Here is a 26,163-nt window from a genome sequence, read left to right as displayed (position 1 = left end):
GTCAGTACCCGTACCCCAAGGTCAGTACCCGTACCCCATGGTCAGTACCCATACCCCAAGGTCAGTACCCGTACCCCAAGGTCAGTACTCGTACCCCATGGTCAGTACCCGTACCCCAATGCCAGTACCCGTACCCCAAGGTCAGTACCCGTACCCAATGGTCAGTACCCGTACCCCATGGTCAGTACCCGTACCCCAAGGTCAGTACCCATACCCCATGGTCAGTACCCGTACCCCAAAGGGAAGCAGTACCCGTACCCCAAGGTCAGTACCCGTACCCCATGGTCAGTACCTGTACCCCATGGTCAGTACCCGTACCCCAAGGTCAGTACCCGTACCCCATGGTCAGTACCCGTACCCCAAGGTCAGTACCCGTACCCCAAGGTCAGTACCCGTACTGATAAACAGGATACAGAGTCACGTGAGACCACACAGGACCGTGAGCCAGGTTTCCGACGCCCCTCTAGTCTCCAGTCTTTACATCACACTAGAAACCACATTCTGTCTTCTGCTCTGTGTTTAACATACAGACTTGAGATCGGTAGCAGTTTTCTCGGTACTCAGAAAGAAAGTAAAACACAGTATGTTGAGTTTATTCCATGTGTTTGTCAGGAACCTCGTACAAAAAGCTTTAATCTCATACAGAGAGAGGAGGTGTTTCCAACTGCAGGCTCCTTTGTGAATCCAACAAAACCCGTTTCTCCAATAATTCAAAGGCAAATACATCTGAACAAACCCAGTATGAAACTTCATACATCAAAACCCACAGTTGGACCTACTTTCCTGCCAGCTTCTTATTCCCTGTATAGTAACAATTTAACGCCGCTGTTGATGTCAGCGAGTGAAAATGAAGAAACAGGTTGTGTTGTCTGTGTGGAGTCGCCTCGATCCACCGGAGATCAATCCGACGCCGTTAGACAGGAAGTCTGACAGCAGCCTCGCTGGAACCGAACGCAGCGCGGCGATCAGACAACAGCACGAACCGTCGGCCAGCTACGACGGCTCGGCCCACCGCTGATTGAAAACAGCACCTGTTTGTTCTCTCTGCAGATCTTTGACTCGGACTCTCTGCTGCACCGGCAGAAGTCAGAACACAGGAAATATGAGTAGAATGAGTTTCTGCAGGAGGAGTGGAAATAAAAAAACACAGAATCCCAAATTATAGTTATATAGTTAGACCGGGTCCTGGACCAGCATCCATCCTTCAGACCTCCAGACCAAATAAGTCCCAGCGGCTCTGTTCCCCTCTCAAAGACGCCTTCCAATCCAGCCCAGAAACTCTGACGATCTCTGGCTTCATTTGAATCAGATAACCTTCGTTACCTCTTCTATGCTCCTTGTTGTCAACCAAGCTGGTTGCTAGGCGACGGGCGCGATAAAAGTTACACAAAAAGGAAATTCCTCTGTTGATCAGACCTTCTCATTGCGGAGACCACTCGGTTCGGCCTTGGTGGTCTTCAGGGGACCCAGCAGACGTAGACCGGGAAGGATGCTGAACCGGGACACAACGTTGTGTCTGAGGGAATAAAAATGAAAATGTCCATTCTCTACTCTCGTAGTTCTCCAGTACATCATAACGTACAACACGTTAGCTGTGTGACTGTATGTTGAATGTAAAGTGGCTTTTAAAGGGAATGTTCCCGATGAATTGTTCATTCCAAGTCACTCCATCATTGTGCATCGGGCTGCTGGCTGAATGCGTGACGCTGACTGTGTTTGTGCTCGCAGGCCGGCCAACCCAACCCGGCGGTGAAGCTCTTCGTGGTCAACCTGTACGGGCCGACGCACACGCTGGAGCTCACGCCGCCGGAGACGCTGAAGCTGCGGTGAGGAAGGGCCGCGTCCTGTTTCTCAAACATTATTATGTGTTGAATTTACGCTCACTAGACACTTTAATTGAGCAGATTGTACGCATCACCGCCGCTCGCTGTGCCTCGCCAGCTACACCAGCTCGAACACACGGAGACCAACGAACCCCCAGCATGCACTGCTCTGTTGATTGCATGATGACGTCCACTTCTTATAACCAACCTGAATCACTGCAGGCGTCTTTAACCTCCTGGAACTCTGCTGTCTCTCACAGGGAACACTACGTCACCATGGTGAAGTGGATCAGCAAGACCCAGACCTCGGTCCGGTGGCTGAACCGGGCCCAGAACATCTCTATCCTGACCGTGTGTGACACCACCACGGGAGCCTGTGTCACGGTGTGTGTGTGTATGTGTGTGTGTGTGTGTGTGTGTGTGTGTGTGTGTGTGTGTGTGTGTGTGTGTGTGTGTTTGAAGAAGTGTATCTTTAGCTTTATAAAGACTTTCTGCATCTGATTTGAGTTTCTGAACGGATCTTAGGAATAAATTTACAAAAAGGCAAATTTGCGGGGTTTTTTTTTTTACAATGCTAACAACCGGCCTCTAGGCTAGCTAACGTCCCATGAATGTACGTTTATGTTTCTAATGAATCATCCCAACGTGTGACATCACCTCGTTAAGGTCCTTAGGGTGATGATGGTGATGCTTATTGTTGCTTTTATTCATATGAGGACAAACTGTCATCTTATGGCTGTTTATTGATCTGGCGGTTGGGCTAGGATGCTAGCGGTAGCTTTCACTTGTTGTCATAGCAACGGCAAACATCTGGTGTTAGCGGATCCAAGCAGCTTGTTTATATCGGCTAGATATATTTATAAACTCGTAAATTTGTCACTTTATTTCTCTGAATATTGCCCCCCTCTCTCGGCTTCCTAAAAGAGAGGAGCAGAGTTGGACTCCAGTTATTTTTTTGATCCAAACAGACAGGGAGGCGGGGGAGGACCAGAGGAGCAGAACTGAGTTGTTTCCGCCTTCTTTTGATAAAAATAAAAACACTAAAAGAACAATGAGCGTGAGATCCATCTCCCCTTCAAAGCGCCGTGATTCCCACCCGGGTGACGTCGAGTGTTTCCTTCCCGACACTCGTTTAGTTGAACTTTCTCATGAGCGCTCGTCATTTCACATCCTCCCTCTCTTCATCCCGCCGAGTGTTCGCCGTCTGCCGCCATGTCGCCGGTTCAAGAGGATCTAAGTGAGTCTTTGATTCACGGCAGACTTTATTACTTCAGCGAGGCGCTTATCAACCTTCTCAGCGACGTCTCGGTATCTGAAGTCCATTCATCACACTGTTGTTGTTGTTGTTGTTGTTGACAAACAGTTACAGTAGAGAAACATCTGTTGAGAATCACTTCATCAGCTGGGAGGAGTCAGAAAATGAAAAGGTTTTAATAGCCATGAAACTTTCTCCTTAAACCTGCATGTGGTTCATTAATTCAACTCAAATGAGACAAAGGAGTTGTTGGTAATTAACAAGTAGTCTAATAATAATGCAATCACCTTATTAATCACATTTTATATATATACAGTATATATATATATATATATATATATATATACTGTATATATATAATTATTAATCACAGCCCATCGGCCGGATTAAACGCCTTCAATAGTCTCTTCATATTTGGGTCGGCCTTATCGCCCCAGACCCCCCCTCCAGACCCCCATCCAGGCCTCTCTCCAGGACCCCCCTCCAGACCCCCATACAGGCCTCTCTCCAGACCCCCCCTCCAGACCCCCCTCCAGGCCTCTCTCCAGACCCCCATTCAGGCCTCTCTCCAGACCCCCCTCCAGGTCTGCGGTTCCTGATTTGGTATGATCTGCACCAACAAACAGGCGGCCTGGCCAAGAGGCAGCCAGCTTAGCTCTGGCTTGGACACGACGGCCGGCCGCCGCTGCCAAAACCCCGGCTCCAGCTCCGGCTCATACTTATGCTAGGGCTCCAACCGGGAACGGCGTCCCCCGGTGGCGTCTTCAAACAAACACCAACATAAGTTAGAGCTCCGTTCTGATTCCGTCTGGAAAATCTGTTATTCTAACAGAAGTTTGACAAAAATGTAACACTTTTACCAATAAAATGTATTTAGTGAGTATCACTGCATCTACAATCCTCTATTGATCACTATTTGAGACCGTCTGCAGGACTCCCAGGCCACTGGACCCCCAGACCCCCGGACCCAGACAAGGGGTTTTGGTGAATTTACAACAGACTGACATTTTGCTCTTTCTGGTCTTTTTCAGAGACACGAGGAAGGTTCGGAGCTCTGGCTCTCCAAGCAGGTAAAGTGCTTTTCCTGTCTGTTCCACGTGTCACCGTCGACACTTCATACCTTTTAGAGCTCGTCAGATGAAACCACGAGACTCCTGCACACTTCATATTGAATCCACCTGTAGGCCTCAGCAGCAGAGACCGGAGCCTCTCTGAGACTCGTCAGGTTTAACCCCACAAGCTGCTTCTTAAATACAGAGCTCACCTATACGAGAGTTTCTGCCAGAAACGTGAAAAGTCGCAGCACAAAGTCATATTTTTAATAATGTTCTCAGAAAAGGATCTGAATAAGCTGTTTGTTGGTCAAGGCAGTTTGAAAACTGTTCACAATTCACAGTTTAAAAGCCCCAAGTAAGTCAATTTAAAAAAATACATCTTTCAAAAAATCAATAAATGATTGACAACAGGTGATTGGGATAAAACCTTTCTCCTGTTTGATGGAGAACAGGGTGTTCTGGCAGCGTTCATTCAAAGAGTCCAGGTCACCTGCTGTTCTGTAGAAGTTCAAATCAATCAGGAGTCTGGATCTAATCAGAACGGGTACAGACCGGGGACCGGCTCCACATGGAGGTCTTCCTTCAACCTTCCTCTTCAGCCTCATGTGGGGATTATACGTAATAAAGAGGTCATTAACTATCAGACACTAAACAGCTTGTAAACAGAGAAACGTGCTGACGGACTGTGAAACATGAGAGACCTCGGTCTTCACATTTAGACGTGGAGTCGTAGCCGGAGGACAGGCCGTTGCTGGCAGGATGAGGTCACATGGTCCATGTGTTGGCGGTAAGCGGCGGCTGATTTAACGGCCCGGCGGTGTTGGCACGCGGAGCGTCGTGGTGGTTAATCTGCGAGATGCAGGAGCGATGGCCTTCCCGCTAACGCAGGTTTAATGTAAGATTGCCTTCAAATGCCAGAAGGCTGAATCTGTAAAGTCTCTCTCCGGAGACGGGAGGATGTTTGTGTTGCTGAGCGAGACATTTATTCACTTTTTTTATTTCAACACATTTCAGTTCGATGAACTGGATGTTTAAACTCTGAGATCTTTAATGAGGCGTTCTGAAAACGGTGAACAAAACCAGAGAGATCCCAGCGTGTTGGAGGATCTGATCCCAGCGTGTTGGAGGATCTGATCCCAGCGTGTTGGAGGATCTGATCCCAGCGCGTTGGAGGACCTGATCCCAGCGTGTTGGAGGATCTGATCCCAGCGTGTTGGAGGATCTGATCCCAGCATGTTGGAGGATCTGATCCCAGCGTGTTGGAGGATCTGATCCCAGCGTGTTGGAGGATCTGATCCCAGCGTGTTGGAGGATCTGATCCCAGCGCGTTGGAGGATCTGATCCCAGCGCGTTGGAGGATCTGATCCCAGCGCGTTGGAGGATCTGATCCCAGCGCGTTGGAGGATCTGATCCCAGCGCGTTGGAGGATCTGATCCCAGCGCGTTGGAGGATCTGATCCCAGCGCGTTGGAGGATCTGATCCCAGCCTGGAACAGGAAAGTGCTGATTGGTTGATCTTGTTGTTCCCTACAGAACCAGAAGCCGGTGTTCTCCAAAGACGCCGGCAGGTTCTTCCTGACCGTCCCGGTGAAACAAGGAGGACGAGGAGAGTTTCATCACATCGCCATGTTTACCACGCAGGTGAACCTCCAGGTCATAGTCACGCCCGCTTCAGTCTGCAGGCAGGAAGGGTGCCGTCGCTTTAAATAGACCAGTTCAGCCGGGAACAAAGTCATTAAAACATTGAATGAATAACATAAATCCCCCAAATTAAATTAAATAAATAAAAAGATGAGATGTTATTACATAGTTTGTAGTTCCCAACATCACCCAGGAACCCCGGTGTTGTTGGGACTTTAAATGCTTTATATGCTAACATATTACACATTTGCAATAAATTGAAATTAAGTTATGAAAAAATCTAAATTAAAAAAAGGTATTCTCCTTCTAAGAAGCTGGTGTACCTGATGCAGGCTTCAATGACCCAATGGTGGGGTTAGAAAGGGCCACGGGTTGAAAACATGCAGTAAATAGGAATAATAATCTGTTCACTGTTAATTAATTTAAACTTCATAATGAAGTAAGTGCTGTATCATGGGTAAAATACCATGGAAACATAGAAACATAGATAAATAAATGTTGGAGGAATATTTCGAGGTGTTTTCTGACCGGACTGGAGACCTCTATGGTTCTGGTTTAGGTTCAGGTTCTGGTTTGGTCGTGGTTAAAGGTCCAGGTTCATTGATTAAAGATTCTACAGCAGCAGATAAAACATCGACCAACGTATATTTGAGTTATTGTTGGAAATGAAAGTGTCCCTCGAGGACAGATTTGCATGCTGGACCATCAACCAGCCTCTTAAAGGCGAGTTAACACTGAATCACATTCAGCCTGGAGGGTTTGTCAAGTAGAGATATAGATATGAATTTGTCTGGCACCATGGCAACCATCATGCATGTGTGGAGGCTGACTTGTAACTCAGAATTATCCTGATGGACTTGAAACCAATCATCTTGTGCTGTTCCTCTCAGTTCAGAGCCGATCAGAACGAAGTCCGACATCTGACCTCGGGGAACTGGGAGGTGACCCGGATCGTCGCCTACGACGAGAACACCGACAACCTGTGAGTCCGACACACGAACAGCCGGTTCTCTTCATCTCAGAATCAGACGTATGAATTCAACTTTAATAAAAAGAGATGTTGTTTCTGTGCAGGTACTTCCTCAGCACGGAAGGTTCCCCACGGAGACGGCAGCTCTTCAGGTTCCTTCACTTTGCTTCTGACTAAAACTCCCGTTGACGTTCGTCACCACGAGATCTTTGCATCTAAACCTGATATCACTGTCGACCTGTTCACTCCATGTCGGCTCTGATGCTCTTTGTGCAGACGCATTTTATTATTAGTGCATATCTACACACGTTGAAAGGATAGTTTATCTTTGAATGGCTGAGGATGAGTTCATCTGCTTGTCCTTCTGATCGTCATCAGTTCATCCGTCAGTCATTTTCAAAGATAATCCGTTCATTTTTTAATCTTTAAAAAGTAGGAAAATAGTGACGAATGTGGAAGCGGTTTATGACATCATGTTTTTTTTGTTATTTCGGGTTATTGTGACGGTTGGGTCTGTTGTATTGTTGGCTTTCTTTGACCCTGATGAAGATAACGTAATGCCAGCGTGGTCTCAACCTCCCTGCCTTCCCTCCTCAGTGTGAAGACGGTGGGTCTGTTTCCACGGCGATGTCTGACCTGCGAGCTCAACAAAGCTCACTGTCTGTACTTCGATGCCGACATCAGCCCGACCAACCAGCACGTCATCCTGCGCTGTAAAGGTAGGCTGCAGCAGCTCTGTTTGACTTCCTGCCCCTCCCTCCCAAAAAGCCCAGTCTGCCCCGCCCCCTCACCAGAACCAGCAGACATTCTGCTGAGGAACAGTGAGGAACTCTTGTTCTTCAGCTCCTCTTCCTCTACAAGTCCAGAGGAAGGACATTTCTCAGCTTTGTTGGAGGGCGGGGCTAACTAGCAGCTGGATGGATATTATGCTAATGAGGTACTTGGTGACATCATCAAAACATATTTGAATGGAGGAGCCTGAATGAGTTGAGGAGCAGGAAGAAAATAGACTCAATAAAACTGACTCCCAGTAGTGGCGGTTTCTTCTTTTGTGTGCACTAAAATAACATGAATTCCACACTTTCATTGCAACCTTGTAATTCCGAATGATCTACGTAGAATGAAAGATGACACGGCTGCAGATCAGAACACCAAATATGAAGGATTGTTTTTTTGAATCTGGGTTTTATGTCCCTGATTTATTCAGCTGTTCTGTGTGTGAGATCATCTGGCAGATATCAGCCGTCGCCTTGTTGTACACCGTCACCCTCCGACTATCGGGCTGTAAATTAATCTCTCATCAGTTCCAAACGAGGGGCATAAAATTGTAAGCGCTACTCTACGGCGCATAATTAGTTTTAGGTGGTGTTGTTGGGCGGCGAGCGGCTTATTTAATAGAGGGTAACACTTTATATTGTTTGTGGTTTTAATTTATTTTGAGCTGGATGAGAAGCTCGTCACGCTGGGTGATTTCATTGGCTGATGACACTGTTCTCTTTATCCCAGAAGTAATAAAAACACACTCGAGGGGGCTTCTGGTCTTCTCTGGGGGGGGGGGGGGGGGGCAACGTTGGTCCCCGAGACCTGGTTCCTCTAATAATCAATGCTTGTTGAAAGCAGGTACGTTCATGCGATGAAAGCGTTTCTCCTGTGAATGTAAAGGTCGGAGAGAGAGAGAGCCGTTTGTGATTTAGCACAAAAGAAGGCAGGAAGAATGCGGCTGCTATTCAGCGAGTCTGCCCTCATATTAACCTCGGCTACTTTATTTATTTATTTCCTCAGAAGCACTTTTCAAAGAACTCGCTAAATGTGACCGTTTGAGGCTGTTAGAGAGGCAGCGTGCCTGACCTTCGACCCCTCAGCGATACAGGAAAGGTATAGAAGGTGACGAGAGGGAAACGGAGAAAACGAGACTTTTGTTTTGCTGAAGATGTATCTTTTTGTTAATTTGTATGTATCTGCATTGAACAGACAGTCAATGAGAAACAGGATATAACGTTGAGTGACTCTCACAGGCTTTTCTTTTGCCTTTCAGGTCCCGGAGCCCCGACCGTGATCCTGCACAGCCTCAACAACTCCAGTAAGTACTCGTGTGAATATATCTATATAATATAATAGCTTCCACCCGTATATGAAGAGGTTATTCCTTTGCATTCGCCTCGCCTCGGCTGTAGGAACTCTGGGAAATGGGATCAGCAGCATTTTCTAATAAACACCATCTGTTCATCTATTTAGCATATCGACTTTAAGTTTAAATATGACACCACATCACATTTTTATCTCCAATATTTCAATCAATGTATCGGTGATGTTATTCCATACAGACGACAGGAGCATTTAAATGTAAAACGAGACGTTGTAATCGGAGAAGAAGTCATTAACCTGCCGACCTTCCATCGAGCTCGTTGATCAGCAGTAGAACTAAAGTCTCTCTCGAGGACACTGCGGTTTTATAAATATATATTTTGGGTTGAGTTTTTTTTTTGGCACCAGAAGCTGAAAACCAAGTTTTGAGATTGGAGAACAAGTTTTCCATTTATCAAGCTACGGCGTTCCCTTCACCTCAAATGGACTCTCGGCGTCATTAACGAAATTAAAAGGAAACAAAAACGCAGCCAAAGTTCTTGGTTATGTTTCGGGAAGATAAACACTTATATATGACCCTAACAGCGGTCTGCTGGGTTAAAGTCCTGTGTTTTTGGACCCAGATCTCCTCGTTCCACAGACTTCCAAAGACTCTTTTTAAAACTGATTTTTGAAGAAGAGTTGAAGTGGAGCCAAAGCTAACAACCTTCTCCAGCTGTGATTGGTCGATGCATGATGTCATGATATTATTGGTAGAATGTCGTACTCGCTGATGAAAGCATGCATCATACTTTGTTTTTCAGGAGGAAAATAAATCTTGAAACCGAAGAAACCGGTGAACAATATGACCTCGAATGTGGTGAAAAAACAACATTTCTCTCTGAATGATATTCACGATTAACGTTAGTTATTTCTAGAGACCCGAATAACTCACAACTTTACAGCGTTCCAGGAAAAGATTCATTCTGGGTCGATGCTGGTCAACAGGCTAACAAATCTGGATCACACACACACACACACACACACACACACACACACACACACACACACACACACACTTAAAAGTTAACAGCTGTGCTGCAGAAAGCAAACAGTTTGCCGAGGGTTGTTTGGAGAGGAGCCCCGTCCACAGCTGGGAACCCGGGGCCCCTGGTGGTTTCCATAATGAGGCGTCTATTGATTTTGGGTTTTCCATTAGAAGTGTTGGATGATTTCCATTTCATTTAGCTGCTTCTCCGACGGCTCGAATGGAGAGAAGGAAATAAAATGGCCAGAACCAGAGAGTCATTGTTTGCTAGTGTGGAGAGAATCCCGGCCGGAGCAGCTGTGGTTCAACCTTTTCACTTGATTGTGCTCAAATTTAACAAAAGTACAAAAGGCAATTTATGTTATGGATTGGCTGAAGAGGAGCACATTTTCTCAATTTCCAAAATGTTATTAATGTGGTCAAAGACAGAAATATTACAAATCTTTATTCAGGCGTTTCCCCTTTAAGGTTGTTTCACAAACTACATCCAGCGTTTTGTGTCGGTGAACGAAAAAACCCCGAAGGCAAATGTGAACTTTGTTAAAAAAAGTGATTTGCCATCTCTGATTGCATATTTCATATTCTAATCTTAAGTGGGAGCCTCTCTCTGCAACGGCTGAACCCCGAAGAGATGGAATCCAGGAAACAATCAGCTTCTTTAATCATGGAAATTGAGCACAAAATGAAACAATGTCAGAAACAATTGCGGCGCCTCAGATCTCATAATCCATCTTACCTCCACCTTACCCCCCCCCCCACACACACACCACACATCCACCCTCAGACTGAAGACGAAATGTTTTTGGCCTCCGATCATCCTTTTACACCGGTTTGCCCTCGTCTCCCCAGATTACTACATCCTGGAGAACAACTCCCTGCTGAAGGCGGCTCTGAAGCTCAAACGCATCCAGCTGACGGAGTTCAAAACCGTTCAGGTGGAACATTTCGGTGAGAACCATCGTCCCGTTCCCTCGCCGTTTCCTGTCGGGCGGTGTACGATTCGGCGATACAGATGTTTGTTTGTTTGTGTTCCTCTCAGATTTACCTCTGAAGATCTCGTATCCACCAGACTTCTCCGAGTCCCGTCACTACGGCCTGCTGCTGCTCATGTAAATACATACATAGACATATATATATATATATATATATATGATATTAACAAAATACAACGTTGTGTTATTTATGAAGACCAGCCGTGAACCAGGCTAGCTAAGAAGTCTACTACTACTAATGTAATCCAATAACATGCTATTGATTGATTGATTGATTGGGTTTTCTTTACTTGCTGTCCCGTCCTCTCACAGTGACAGCGCCCCCGGTGGCCAGGCTGTGTCGGACCGCTTCTCCCTCAGCTGGGACTCGGTGCTGGTCAGCTCCGACAGCATCATCGTGGCTCGTCTGGACGGCCGGGGCAGCGGCTTCCAGGGTCAGCGGGTCCTGCACGAGGTCCACCAGAGACTGGGAACCGTCGACGTCCAGGACCAGATCGCAGCGGTCGAGTACGTCATCACACTTACGTATTTGGGCCACTGTAAGAAAAAATGGCAAATTTGCTCCAGTGGTCCTAATACGCCGTCGTAAGGAAGTCTAACTATCAGAGAAATATCCCACCGTCACGTTTTCAGAATTCAACCGTGATCGTGAAGTGTCGGCTCTCTTAGCGTTAAACCGTCTCATCCTCTTTTAAACACATTAAAATCTCCTGCAGAAGAGCTTCATAATCGCCACTTACCTGAATGTGGACGCTGCGTGGGGAAGCAGATGTGATGGAAGACGTTTTCAGGCTCACCGGCTGCAGCTGCTGCTTTCTGCTCGGCTCTTATCGCCAAACACACTTCTGATTGAAATTCACACGGCTTCCTTTCTTTTCATTCCTCCGAGGTGCAAACAAGAGGAATAAAGCCGGCATTGTTTTTGTTTGCAATCTCTTTTCCTGCATCTTAATTGTCCACTCGTGTCAACTGTGTAATTATCTTTATGTCCCTCGTCCACCAGCGGGAAATGTTCCTCCAGCCGGGATATCTTCAATTTTGACTACATTTTTCCCAATATTTCCCAGATTACATGTTTGTTAATTGAATTAGCTAATTAGCTTCTCAAGATATTCAAGATTTCAGTCATAAACTTGCTTTTAAAGATATTACACTGAGCTGTATGTGGGGGTGAGTCATCTGATAAATGCATCTCATTTTTGACTTTGTAAATTACTTTTTATTTGTTTTTCTACTCGTATCGAGCTGCATCGCGGTTGCCAAGGCGATTACAGCGACCTTAATCTAAAATCAAATCTGTCTCAACGAACTCTATTTGCTCGTTAATTTGCATCAATTAGCAAACGTGGTCGATGAGGCCAAAAGTAACAACACAACAATCTCTTTCCACCAGATGAACTTTTGTAATTTAAGTGCAAAAACAGTAAACAGGGAAGTCAATATAATATAACAAGTAAATATACTGAAATAAAAGTTAGACATCTTCTTAGAAACATTCTCAGTTGAAATGCAGGTGTTCATATCATGGTTTATGTTTGTTTTCCAGATTTATGATGAAGCTTCCATATATCGATCGGTCACGGATAGCACTGTTTGGAAAGGTGAGCTCATGTTCAGTCGCCACAAGGAGGCTGCTGTTTGTTTTTTTAACATCCCATTAAAATTGTTAAGTTTCTGCTTTAACGTATCAAGATGCTGTTTTGTTAAATTTTCCAGTAAATAATTGAACATTGTAATAATTGTACAGCTTGAGGGTATTTAGCCGTGATGAATGAGATGAATGATTCTGATTCCGATTTTCAGGGTTACGGAGCGTACATAACGTTAATGATGCTCAAGTCCACCGACGGCCTCTTCAAGTGTTCGTGTGCGATGTCACCGGTGACGGACTGGAAACTCTACGGTGAGAACCAACTCCTGCACGGATTTACATTTCTACGTCTTCAAACAAGTCTACAGAAAATATATAAGTATAAATAAAACGTTTCTGCAAACCATGAGATCCTTTTTAACGTCGACATTTCTGATCCAAAAATACATTTCATGTCGTATTACGCTTGGAGGAACGCACAATATGACGTGGTTAACGTGGTGAAGGGATTGGCTTCTTTTCTTTTTAGGCACGAAAACTAGTTGGTTGAGGTTGAAATCCACCATGGTTTGTGTTTTAATGTGTTTTAAACGCAACGAAACAACGTAATGAAACAACGTAATGAAACAATGTAACAAACAATGTAACGTCACAACGTAACGAAACAGCGTAATGAAACAGCGTAACGAAACATCGCAGCATAACAACGCAACGAAACAACGCAACGAAACAACGTAATGAAACAATGTAACGAAACAATGTAACAAACAATGTAACGTCACAACGTAACGAAACAGCGTAATGAAACAGCGTAACGAAACAGCGTAACGAAACATCGCAGCATAACAACGCAACGAAACAACGCAACGAAACAACGTAATGAAACAATGTAACGAAACAATGTAATGAAACAACGCAGCATAACAACGCAACGAAACAACGTAATGAAACAATGTAACGAAACAACGCAACGAAACAACGTAATGAAACAATGTAACGAAACAACGCAACGAAACAACGCAACGAAACAACGTAATGAAACAATGTAACGAAACAACGCAACGAAACAACGCAACGAAACAACGTAACAAAACAACGTAACAAAACAAACAAAAAAGAACATCAAAAAATGTGTTTAACCTGGTTTGCAGAAACATAGGATGGCCATTTTTTCCTGGCGACTGAGCTGAATTTCTTTCTACAAATTGATTTAGGTGAAAGTTAAACATGATTTAAAACTCAAAAATAAGAGTAAAACTAAAGCTGGTTGATGCTTCAGCCTGTAAATCTTGCTACAAACCAGCAATGAGGATGTGGTCTCGTAGCATCACGGCAGCACATCCTCTACTGAGGATCCTGGTTGACGGTGGACCCCGCCACCTCCACGGGGTCTCCTTCCTGTTAACGTTGGACCCCGCCACCTCCACGGGGTCTCCTTCCTGTTAACGGTGGACCCCGCCACCTCCACGGGGTCTCCTTCCTGTTAACGGTGGACCCCGCCACCTCCACGGGGTCTCCTTCCTGTTAACGGTGGACCCCGCCACCTCCACGGGGTCTCCTTCCTGTTAACGGGCTCAGGACGGCAGAACACCAAGTTCAGCTGTTAAAAACCGATCTCTTCTCTTTCACAGCATCGGCGTTCTCTGAGCGATATCTGGGCATGCCGTTACGGGATGACAGCAGATACCAGGTGTGTGTTTACCCACACACACACTGTTGATCTGTTAAGCTCTCACAGTCGCTGAACGATGAACGCTGCCGTCGAGGCGGCGACGCTTCACATTGTTCTTGTGTTTAGTTTCTTCTCTGTAGGATGTTGTCTGTTTGGTAACCATGTGTAGCGGCGTGGCAGCTTCTTTATGAGCTGCAAAAAAATAAAATAAAGGGGTTTGAATCTCACAAGACTCCCGCACAGACGAGATGTTCTGATAGAAGAGGTGTTTTTATCCACGAGGTAGAAAAGAGGCAGCCGACACAACTAACTGGTCTCCGTATACATTCACCCGCTTTCACATCTTCTACTAGAAAGACACTGACATTACAGATTCTTATCACTTTGAACATCTCTAACTGGATGGAACAGCTTTGTGTCATTTCATGAAATTACTGAAACGTTAGACGTTCCATTTGATTTGACTTCTTTTCTTTTTGTTTTCTCCCACGTCAGTTCCAATATCCATCTATTTACGATGTTTCTGATCTCCTCTCAGTTTTCCAGCGCGCTGCAGAACGTCCAGGCGCTTCGGGAGCAGACGCTGATGCTGGTGCACGGCACCGCAGATGGTAAGAGATGAGTATTTATATATATATATATATATATATATATATATATATATATATATATATATATATATATATGAATATATCTGTGGTGCAGCAGGGACAAGAAGGGTGCAATCCTGGCTCATAATGAGGCAAATGGTTTTTAATCAAAAGATAAACAGCAGAAGTGGGTTATCTAAATGGATGCTGGGAACTCCAGAGGAGAGCGCTGGCTGTTGAATCATGCATGTTAGATTAGTTGAGGTGTTTCCATCTGATTGTCTCTTCTTTCCTCTCCGTCAGGATTCACCCTGAATCTTGCTGACGTTTTTCCTTTTTCTTTCCTCCACCAGCCAACATCCACTTCCAGCACACCGCTGAGCTCGTCAAGAACCTGGTGAAGGTGGGAGCCAACTACTCCATGCAGGTGTGTGTTCCAGCTGGTTGTTAGAAAGTCACGTTAAAGTCTTAGAATAAAGCTCGCCAGCATCTACAGCCGGCATTCAACTGGTTGTGACCTCCTTCATCTATTATGTCATAATCCTCCAGTTCCCCCACAAGGTTAGCACTGTTAGCTGCTGGTCGCCAACTCAGCCGCCCCCGGCTGTGTGGAGCCCATCCCTCGTCCAGCACCTCTTGCAAACACACGGCTAACGGCGCTAACATCAGAACAAACCTCTGTAACGGCAACACCTTCAGAGACCACATCGAACGGTTGCCTCTTAGTAAAACAATACGGAGGTTGCATCACAATCAGCCTCACCATGGCAACCAGGTGCAAGGTGGGTGTGGCCTGGAGGGACCAGGAAGGATTGTGCTGCCAATGGCGAAGATCGATGGTCGTAGTTCCCAAAAACAGTTTCAATAAAATGGAAGGAAACAAATGCATTTCGTATTCTCTAAGGAAAGTATAAAGACTTCGGGAAACTGAATGGACTAATTCAAAGTGTGCTAAAGAATGATTACGATTACATAAAGTTGTGCACCTGAAGAGAAAAGAGACTTTACCTCCTCTTAACGACTTCAATCTGAAGACGAGAAACGCAGCCTTGAATAAAAAGGTTGTATAGAGACAGATAGAAAGTCACAATGCGACTCCCACTCCTCAAGGCCGAAGCATCTCAGTCGACCCCGTTAAACAGTTAAAAGGAAACAAAAAGCTGAAGAAGAAATCCAGATCAATGGATCCTTCAGGATTAACCTACAAATAAATATTCTACTTCCTGTTCAAATTCAAAAGCAGATGACGGCTTTTCTTTAAAAAGGCCAATTTAACAGCATCTTTTACTCACATTGATCGTTTTTAATTCATTGCAGTTTGTTACATGTTTTTTTTTAAGTTATGTTTGAATGTATCAAGATGCCACTTTGTTAAATTTCACTCTGCGTATCAGAAAACGATTAAATCCCGCCTCCCGTCCACTAACCGACCCCCCCCCCCCCCTCCAGATCTACCCAGACGAGGGCCACTTCCTGTCCCAGCAGAGTCGCCAGCACCTCTACGCCACGCTGACCAGCTTCTTCAGGGAGTGTCTGAAGGAGGAACTACTACCGCTGCCCGACGAGGAAGACGAGGAGGAGGAGTAGCCGGGCGGCGCCGCGAAGGGGTCGGACCTTTTTTTGGCCGAGCTCAAGGAATTTTTAGCTCAAATCCGTCACGGCCGGACATGGACGCTGGTTTCAGAGCCGCCGACGCTCTTCTTCGTGTGTGTTTGTGTGTGAGAGAGAGGGGAGCACCCCAGGGTGCGTGACTGGGTGTATAAATGTGTTGAAAAGATAATGGAAGGACACGACAGTGAACACTCAAGGACTCGAGACGGTCAAACTCGTCCTCTCTAGTCATCTCAACTCTCGGGACGCCAACGTTTCTCGGCAAAAAAACGAAGAGCGACCTCCATCTTTTTCTGCAGACTCTCCTCCGGGCTGCAAGTCCTCCACAAGTGCATGGTTCTGTTTCCCCCGCCACTCGTCCTTGTCACGCTAGTCTCCCTTTGTGGTCGCACTCGGGAGGAAACCAACACGGATGTACACTTTTTCATCTCACCTCTCCTTTTTGGTTGTCGTCTTTGTTGCACAAGGAAATGCTAGTTCACCAGACCAGACCCTGAAGGAGTTCTACTTCCTGCTGAAACCCTCCGACCGTCGCCCCCCCAGACATGTACCACGCCTTACGAGGTTCAGCATACTGTAACGTTACGTGCTGGCGGTGGTCGTCGTCCGTTAGCGGTGTCATGGCAACCAACGTCCACTTAGGTCCTCGAGACATTGCAGCCCGTTTACCACCCGTTACGTCGGCTGGAGAAGATACGAAGATGACGGCTGTTCAGGCCACGCTGCAACGTCTCCATCTTAATATGTCATTTAATCTTCTTAAATATATCAAAAAAAGATAATGAAGGAAGTTGAGGGAGGTTTTCCTGGATATGCTCTCATTTGAAGGAAGTGTGAATCATCTGCGGAGGCTGTGAATGAACCGGGGTCATACCAAGAATGAACCGGGGTCGTACCAAGAATGAACCGGGGTCGTACCAAGAATGAACCGGGGTCGTACCAAGAATGAACCGGGGTCGTACCAAGATGGACATTTTCCCGTGTCAGTGAGGTGTTTGCATGTCTACAGGGAACGTGTCCAGTGTTACGTCACATTTTGTACAGTACAATACAGCAGAGTGTGTACATAAATATATTTTTGAGACGTCAGATCTCATAGATAGTTTAGTCTATGGGGATGGATTCATTTGACCCGGATGGCTTGTACATTTTTTTTCATGTTTCGGCTGTTTTTTCTTCTTAGGATGGATTTTGTAATTGATTGTTCTTGTTCTTTTCTGCTGTTTGAAAAAGGGGGGGGGGGGGGGGGGGGGGGCTGAGCTTCTGGGGTTAATGTGATTGTCCTCTAGTGATGATTATAAATAATAATAAAAAAGACTGGAAAACAAAAGGGTTTCGCTGATGAATAGAGAGGAAATGAATGTTTGGGATTTCAATTTAAAGTTACGACTTTCCGTGAAGCCTCTTAGTTCTGTTGGTAATTTCTTTTTTTTAATAGCATCTAATAAAATCCTCCGAGTCGACGCTTTCTGAGTCAGCCTTTCTGTGTCGGTCTGAGTCGTGTTGGGATCCATGTTAAAGCGTCACATGATCAACAATGTTGCAGCAGACGGCCAGATAACGTCTTGTCATCTACGTCACCGCTGCACCATCAGCACCTTTGCATCCCAGATACGACGCCCAATCAAACCCTGGTTTTATTGCTTCGTCCTCTGAGCAGCAAACCAGGCGAAGCACACATCCGACACGCCAACTTCAGCACTTTATTTCAGCAGAATACATTTTCATATGACAGAATCGCTGTGCAGAGGTGTAAAGCAGCACGGGGTCGCGGTGAGGAGGTGATCCGGTTATGTACAGAATACACAGGTGTTAAAAGTTATACATCTTCATTTAAAATAACATAAAAACTCTTCACATTTTGGGATGTTGAACGCTGCTTGTGACGGTGAAGAATCCAGTCAGTCATTGAAGGAATACCAATCAGCTTCTGATATCCATAAAGGCTAATATTGACAGGGAGGTTAATATTGAGTCCATTTGGGAATAAATATCCATAAATCCACTTAAAATCATAGAAAAAAGGTGTTTCTAAAGTGTTTCTACAGTGACAGTTGTCTGTTCATGGATACCTTGCAAAGTGAACCTTCTAACAGCTGATTGGGCATGCCAACATATCACCAAATACTACCTTAAACCTACGAGACAGCTTCATTCCTTCCATCATGTCTGTTCTCAGATGACATGCTTCCATCCATCACATCCAACAGTCCGGTTTCCTCTCCGTGATTTACCAACAAACAGCTCAGACGTTGAAGCAGCGATGTGACATTTCAAGCACATGGAGTTCCCTGAAAGCTGCCGGTGAATGTGGCCTTAAAGTGCAGAGCTGCTGGGATCAGCCCACCTGCCCTTTGAGGAATCAATCCCGCTCCACATGAAGGGTTAAAACACACCATTTAGCAGCTGTTCTGGGGGGTCGAGGTGCAGACGGTGATCGGTAGTCGGGTTTCTGGGTTTAATGAACGTCGGGACGACTGCAATGAGGCAAAGGCACCTGCAAGACTCCTGATCATTGAGTTAAATTGCTTTGTTAGTAAATATAAATATTCACAGTCGACGACGTCAGCAGAAATCTACATTGTAAAATGGAAAAATACACGTTTCTTTGATTCCCTGACATTTGTAGTACATGAAACATTACAAACAATAACTTCAATCTAAAGCATTACAATACAGCGACGACGGCCTCGGTGCTAGCTAATGCTACGTATCTTACGTATTTATACTGTGCGAGTGTTTTTTGAGGGGGCGGGTCCTTCAGGAGAACACTGCCTCTCCTGATTGGTTCATGATAACAACTGCTACATTAAACAGTGTCATGGCTGCTGCTGCAGGTTAGTCGCGCTCCTTCTTCGTCTTCGCGGCGGCGAGCGGCTCCTCCTCCTCGAAGCAGCGGCGGAAGAAGCCGAGCACGGAGCTCATCATGTAGTGCCGGCTCTTGGCGGACGCCATGTCGTGTCCTTCATCTGGGAAAATCTACGCAAAACGGAAAACACTTATGCATATTCTGCTTTATTTTATTTTTTTTTATCGTGCAGCATCACAAGCTCTAAATTAAATGTTCATTTGGGGAAATGCGTTTATTCACTTTCTTGAGACGTACGGTCTGTTCACACTGAAGTACAAAAAAACATGAGAATATACAGAAATTATGTTGTGAAAACAGCATCAGAAGGACGATACCACTCTGTGCTAAATATAATAATACATAACTGTAGCCCAGCAGCTGATTAGCTTAGCTTAGCTCGACGAGTCTCTGTCCATCTCGTTTGCTAAATCTGCACAAAAACGTGTGTGGAACAGATAGACTCTTTTCTACAGATGTCATTCAGAAGCCAAATTTCCAAAAGAACTTTGCATGATAATAATCGTGTGATCTCATTTAAACGTGGGACTATGTGATCCATCATAATCAGACCAAGCGTTCTCCATCATGTTTTATTCATGTGCTCACATTCCAGATGGAAGTGAAAAACTATCGTTCTACTCCCTAAAAAAGGAAGCGTTCACCTTCTTGTTTAATCTTTAAAGCTCCAGATGGTAACCATAGCAACAACAACTTGTTTTATCACATGCTCAAACTGCCACAATATCTAGGAAGTAGTCCACGAGACCAAACCTCCGTTTAAGCCCCTAAAGGTGATTGGTGGTGACTCCTGGGTTCTGATTGGTTGTTTTCCTTCAGTGTCTAGAGGAACCGTGTCAGGTTAGGAAATACGAAGTCACGTTAAAATGAGTGATGTTTGTATTCCAGTTACCAACTGCAGCTTTACACCATAAGAAGAAGAGATTGGCTGGTTTGAACCATCACATGACATCATTGGTCACCTGCAGTGTGTAGTTGACGTTGGAGGCCGACAGCAGTTTGACCAGCTCAGCAGAATGCTGGAAATGAACGGTGGCTGGAAGAAGAGATGAGGACAAAGATAACTCATGAAAATCCATGCCGGCTTCTCGGTCCATTAACACGGCCGCAGTAGGGAGTTTAATTAAAACACGTATAACGACTGAAAACACAGCAATCTTCACATGTAATGTTGGAGTTGTTAAAGAGCAGTGATGTCAGGGAAGCACATAGCGGAGAGCAGGTAGCATCAACATCAACAAAGTCTCACATTTGTAACGTGAACTTTTAAATTGCTTCACAAATCGAAGTCAATTTCCAATAGAGCGGCCAAGAAAATCTCATTTTAAAGTGATGCCAATAAAGACAACATATGTGCGTCATTAGCTGAGCCGATACTCACCGTCTGCCGTTCCGTGGATGAGGAGGAAGTCAGCAGGAGCTGTGATGTTGCTGAGCAGACTGGAGATCTGACGGAGACGGAGAACGGACATGAGCCTCCACATCCAGAGCTACCAAGCTCACATGAGTCCAGAGACCAGACCAGACTATGTGGAGGAACCAGAGACTGTCTGTGGTCCCCCAGAGGTCTAGATAGTAGCTCACATGAGTCCAGAGACCAGACCAGACTATGTGGAGGAGCCAGAGACTGTCTGTGGTCCCCCAGAGGCCTAGATAGTAGCTCACATGAGTCCAGAGACCAGACCAGACCATGTGGAGGAACCAGAGACTGTCTGTGGTCCCCCAGAGGTCTAGATAGTAGCTCACATTAGTCCAGAGACCAGACCAGACCATGTGGAGGAACCAGAGACTGTCTGTGGTCCCCCAGAGGTCTAGATAGTAGCTCACATTAGTCCAGAGACCAGACCAGACTATGTGGAGGAACCAGAGACTGTCTGTGGTCCCCCAGAGGTCTAGATAGTAGCTCACATGAGTCCAGAGACCAGACTAGACTATGTGGAGGAACCAGAGACTGTCTGTGGTCCCCCAGAGGTCTAGATAGTAGCCCACATTAGTCCAGAGACCAGACCAGACTATGTGGAGGAACCAGAGACTGTCTGTGGTCCCCCAGAGGTCTAGATAGTAGCTCACATTAGTCCAGAGACCAGACCAGACTATGTGGAGGAACCAGAGACTGTCTGTGGTCCAAACAACAATGTATTTATGTCTAGATGACCTTATTTGGAGTGTTGATGGAGCAGCTACAATGTTAGCGTAGCCTAGCACCATCAACCAGACTCCATTCAGAAAACCAGCGTTTTAACAGTTGTTATCTTGTGCAGTTATCTTAACAAAGCATGACTCAGCACTTTTTACTGATCACCATCATGATGGAGTTATTTCAGCATCCTTTTCATCTGGTTATTGATATTAAATCACAGATCAATACTGTATTCTGGTTCCTCCAGCTGTGGTGAACCAGCCCACGTGGGTCTTCAGGGTCTGTAGGACATCAATTATAACATGCTATGATTTACAGGGTTGATGCAGCCATACAACAGCTTTAACAGATTACCGTTTGTATTATTTATATAGTATCGTTGTGATGTTATCATACAAACAGTGAGTGCCGTTATTACGTATTCAGACTCCTGTAGTCTGGAATAGAACCAGCGATAGCCTGTTATGAGTGTCAGATGTAAGAGATGTGAAATCTGAGCGGCTGAGAGGACAACGATCACCACTCTCTCCTTTTGCATTCCACTTCACCCACAGAGAAATCAGCATGCAATCCATCGCTGTGATCCACGTGAAACTAATAACACGTTCATACTTGGAGTTTGTGATCCTCTCTTGCTGGCGAGCCGAAGTACTTCTCAGCGTAGGCCGACCCTGAGGAGGGAGGGAAGAAACGGGATAGTCTGGACATGACAACACTTCCAATGGAGCTCAGTATCACGACTTCACTTTAGATGGGACGTTGTGACAAATAGAATATGCCACCGGTGATTAATGTTGCTCCGCTCTGTTTATTAGCCTCCATGTGTTTGTGTGACATTCAGAATCAGCCGTCCGGTTCTTGAAATGTTTGCTATAATTGGGTTTTACTGACTGTTTGATTGTCCTTGTCACGTTTTGAGGATATAAGGCACAGCCTCATATCACTGTGATCCTGCAGGTATGTGTGATATATAAATATAAGTGTGTGATACCGTAGAGTCTCCAGTTGGTTACGGGGGCCACGGCGACGCCACACTGGAACATGGAGCTGTGAGACAGCAGCAGGAGGGTCGACAGGAATCCTCCGTACGCCTGGAACAGACAGGAAACGGTGGCTTTAATGATGAGTCATCAACAGCATTTATTAACGTTACCATTAACGTTACCTTTCCATAAACGCCAACTCTGTTGCCGTCCACGTAGGGGAGTCTGACCAGGGACCTGGAACAGTTAGAGTTTTAGATGCGTGAAACAAACACACGACTTTCATCCAGGAGACGGCAGTTCATGTCACACTTGTTTGAACCGTCATACCGTTTAATGTTTGTGAACCTGGTCTAGTAGAATCGACTGGATCACACAGAGGAAACAGACTTACTCCAGAGCCGTGATCTGGTCCTGGACGTCGACGGTTCCCAGTCTCTGGTGGACCTCGTGCAGGACCCGCTGACCCTGGTAGCCACTGCCCCGGCCGTCCAGACGAGCCACGATGACGCTGTCGGAGCTGACCAGCACCGAGTCCCAGCTGAGGGAGAAGCGGTCCGACACCGCCTGGCCACCGGGGGCGCTGTCACTGTGAGAGGACGGGACGCATTTAGTCCATGAAGAAACCAAAGTCCATTGAATAAAAGTACATCTAAGATGTATGTCTGTGAGTGTCTGTGGTCCCCCAGAGGTCTAGATAATAGACCACATTAGTCCAGAGACCAGACCAGACTATGTGGAGGAACCAGAGACTGTCTGTGGTCCCCCAGAGGTCTAGATAATAGACCACATTAGTCCAGAGACCAGACCAGACTATGTGGAGGAACCAGAGACTGTCTGTGGTCCCCCAGAGGTCTAGATAATAGACCACATTAGTCCAGAGACCAGACCAGACTATGTGGAGGAACCAGAGACTGTCTGTGGTCCCCCAGAGGTCTAGATAATAGACCACATTAGTCCAGAGACCAGACCAGACTATGTGGAGGAACCAGAGACTGTCTGTGGTCCCCCAGAGGTCTAGATAATAGACCACATTAGTCCAGAGACCAGACCAGACTATGTGGAGGAACCAGAGACTGTCTGTGGTCCCCCAGAGGTCTAGATAATAGACCACATTAGTCCAGAGACCAGACCAGACTATGTGGAGGAACCAGAGACTGTCTGTGGTCCCCCAGAGGTCTAGATAATAGACCACATTAGTCCAGAGACCAGACCAGACTATGTGGAGGAACCAGAGACTGTCTGTGGTCCCCCAGAGGTCTAGATAGTAGCTCACATTAGTCCAGAGACCAGACCAGACTATGTGGAGGAACCACAGACTGTCTGTGGTCCCCCAGAGGTCTAGATAATAGACCACATTAGTCCAGAGACCAGACCAGACTATGTGGAGGAACCAGAGACTGTCTGTGGTCCCCCAGAGGTCTAGATAATAGACCACATTAGTCCAGAGACCAGACCAGACTATGTGGAGGAACCAGAGACTGTCTGTGGTCCCCCAGAGGTCTAGATAATAGACCACATTAGTCCAGAGACCAGACCAGACTATGTGGAGGAACCAGAGACTGTCTGTGGTCCCCCAGAGGTCTAGATAGTAGCCCACATTAGTCCAGAGACCAGACCAGACTATGTGGAGGAACCAGAGACTGTCTGTGGTCCCCCAGAGGTCTAGATAGTAGCTCACATGAGTCCAGAGACCAGACCAGACTATGTGGAGGAACCAGAGACTGTCTGTGGTCCCCCAGAGGTCTAGATTGTAGCTCACATTAGTCCAGAGACCAGACCAGACTATGTGGAGGAACCAGAGACTGTCTGTGGTCCAAACAACAAGGTCTCTGCTGTATTTATGTCTAGATGACCTTATTTGGAGTGTTGATGGAGCAGCTACAATGTTAGCGTAGCCTAGCATCCATCAACCAGACTCCATTCAGAAAACCAGACAGACCTAACAAAGCATGACTCAGCACTTTTTACTGATCACCATCATGATGGAGTTATTTCAGCATCCTTTTCATCTGGTTATTGATATTAAATCACAGATCAATACTTCATTGTGGTTCCTCCAGCTCACGTGGGTCTTGATCTACTAGCTAGATTAAAATTTCAGCTTAATTACCAACCATTTCTTAGCTTCCTCATTTAGAACATAATTGAATCCATTATTCTGCATTGCTGAAGGCGTTTGGAAGTAAGATGACGTACAGAACCAGTAACAGTGGGTGCTCCTTTGTTTCATCCAAACCTACGGGGACAATCAGCTCCAGACGAAGTGCTGCAAGACACCAATTCAGGATTTTAATATCATTTCATTTGAACTCATAGACATACATCACACACTTCCTGCGTCACACCGCTGAGACCGCTGTGGAAAATATGCCCGACTCAACTAAATGAGTGTTTTGTCATCTCCATGTTCTATGAAACTAAATACATCTGAAACAAACAACGAGCCTGTGTGCATTAAACTTTAAATGTCAGAGCTCCCATCTGACTGTGTTTCTCGTTGAAAGGCCTTTAATTGGTTTCACATTGGGTCTAATAGTGAACACAGATAAGAGGGAGGCGGCCATATGGTGAGCCGTCGCTTCTAAATGATTCAGTGTTCGGCGGCGTTCCCGGTTCCAGCTCACAGATCTGCACCTGGTGGCTCCGTCCTGTTCATCCCGTTTGCGTGTTTGACATTCAGATGTAGGTGGTGCTGGTAACCATGACAACCGGTGCCGGCAGTGCATTAACAGGGGGAGTTGTATAAGGGCTTCTTACAGGTAGATTGGCTGATTGCCTGATTGAGTGGCACCTGGTGGGAAAGCTTAAAAGCTCCTCCCCCTCCCCTCTCTCTCTCAGATCCACCATGTTGCTCTCTCCTTCACGTTGCTTGACTTGGTTATTTTGGTTGTTTTGTTGCTTTCTGCTGCCTCCCTTTGAGCTGGGTTCTAACAAACATGCAATATAAAATGTGGTTTATCTAACTTACATTGTTTTATTGACCTTCTTAGAGTTTATCTGCACAGAATGTCACGTCAACGGCAGTCTATTAGTTCAATAAATCAACAGTATGACAACATTTCAAGAGGAAAACAATATTTGTGGACTATTATAGTTCAGATAAGTGATTTGATAAGTGATGGAAAAACATCATAAAGATGAATATGATTGCAGTGTTGTTACCAAAGCTGTTGATCTGCACAGTTCTTCTCTCCCACTTGGGTAACGTCCTGTTTATCAGAGCATGTCTTAATGCTGAGTTCATCTCCACAGTCTGGTGCTCTGGTGGAAGATGAACAAGAGCGATTAGCTGCAACCAATACAGCAATAACTCTCTTCCATCTCCTGCTTGGCTTGGACGGTTGGGAGCTGATTAGAAATGAACTAAGAAGGGATCAGATGAGAGTGGACTCATCGACGTCCTTCAGTGAGGAGGAGGAGGAGGAGGAGGAGGAGGAGGAGGAGGAGGAGGAGGAGGAGGAGGAAGAAGAAGTCGCTCAGAGAGCAGTAACAGAACAGTAAAAACCCTCGATGACTCCGGATCTTAATGAGTTAATCTACAAAAAACAGTTATGGAGAATTAGATCGATTAACAAACGAAGTCAGGCAAACTCAGATAATCAGCTTCCATCCAAACTTAATGAACAAATAGATATGATGCAAATCTAAATAGTGGTTCAGTGTGTCGCTGCCGGACTACTTACTGGTCATATCACTCAGTCTGTGAAGCGTAGTTTGAGGTATTCCAGGACCTGGAGGGGGGGGCACATTAAACCACAAGAGAATGCATACATGCCCCCATGTCTACCATCCTGTCTGCCCCCATGTCTACCATCCTGTCTGCCCCCATGTCTATCATCCTGTCTGTCCTCATGTCT

General features: G+C 45.8%; 2 protein-coding genes across 3 annotated transcripts in view; one reads left to right on the top strand and one right to left on the bottom strand.

Moving 5' to 3' along the window:
- The window catches only part of dpp10 (dipeptidyl peptidase like 10), a 137,355-nt gene extending 119,589 nt beyond the window's left edge, over window positions 1-17,766 (top strand). The window contains exons 10-26 of the mRNA XM_084023318.1: window positions 1,729-1,826; window positions 2,084-2,207; window positions 4,110-4,148; window positions 5,666-5,773; window positions 6,664-6,755; window positions 6,848-6,895; window positions 7,341-7,462; window positions 8,779-8,823; window positions 10,705-10,803; window positions 10,895-10,964; window positions 11,160-11,354; window positions 12,394-12,448; window positions 12,651-12,750; window positions 14,070-14,128; window positions 14,649-14,721; window positions 15,054-15,127; window positions 16,150-17,766. Coding sequence (XP_083879444.1) covers window positions 1,729-1,826; window positions 2,084-2,207; window positions 4,110-4,148; window positions 5,666-5,773; window positions 6,664-6,755; window positions 6,848-6,895; window positions 7,341-7,462; window positions 8,779-8,823; window positions 10,705-10,803; window positions 10,895-10,964; window positions 11,160-11,354; window positions 12,394-12,448; window positions 12,651-12,750; window positions 14,070-14,128; window positions 14,649-14,721; window positions 15,054-15,127; window positions 16,150-16,287 — 1,539 coding nt within the window. The 3' untranslated portion in view covers window positions 16,288-17,766. The remainder of the gene's footprint in view (window positions 1-1,728; window positions 1,827-2,083; window positions 2,208-4,109; window positions 4,149-5,665; window positions 5,774-6,663; window positions 6,756-6,847; window positions 6,896-7,340; window positions 7,463-8,778; window positions 8,824-10,704; window positions 10,804-10,894; window positions 10,965-11,159; window positions 11,355-12,393; window positions 12,449-12,650; window positions 12,751-14,069; window positions 14,129-14,648; window positions 14,722-15,053; window positions 15,128-16,149) is intronic.
- Window positions 17,767-18,064: 298 nt separating this feature from the next.
- Window positions 18,065-26,163, bottom strand: part of LOC311022094 (inactive dipeptidyl peptidase 10-like) — a 73,531-nt gene continuing 65,432 nt past the window's right edge. The window contains exons 17-26 of one of the 2 annotated variants that reach the window (XM_084023124.1): window positions 25,990-26,037; window positions 25,469-25,567; window positions 24,503-24,572; window positions 22,698-22,892; window positions 22,486-22,540; window positions 22,312-22,411; window positions 21,933-21,991; window positions 20,562-20,628; window positions 20,143-20,216; window positions 18,065-19,290 (exon numbers count right to left, since the gene is read on the bottom strand). In XM_084023124.1, coding sequence (XP_083879250.1) covers window positions 19,150-19,290; window positions 20,143-20,216; window positions 20,562-20,628; window positions 21,933-21,991; window positions 22,312-22,411; window positions 22,486-22,540; window positions 22,698-22,892; window positions 24,503-24,572; window positions 25,469-25,567; window positions 25,990-26,037 — 908 coding nt within the window. In that variant the 3' untranslated portion in view covers window positions 18,065-19,149. The remainder of the gene's footprint in view (window positions 19,291-20,142; window positions 20,217-20,561; window positions 20,629-21,932; window positions 21,992-22,311; window positions 22,412-22,485; window positions 22,541-22,697; window positions 22,893-24,502; window positions 24,573-25,468; window positions 25,568-25,989; window positions 26,038-26,163) is intronic. The other variant, XR_014598086.1, reaches the window with a different exon arrangement.

The sequence above is a fragment of the Eutrigla gurnardus genome (genome assembly GCF_963514095.1).
Source record: "Eutrigla gurnardus genome assembly, chromosome: 12".
In the NCBI taxonomy this organism is placed as follows: Eukaryota; Metazoa; Chordata; class Actinopteri; order Perciformes; family Triglidae; genus Eutrigla; species Eutrigla gurnardus.
The sequence above is the reverse complement of the archived record's forward strand: the minus strand, read 5'-3'. Positions and strand labels throughout refer to the sequence as shown.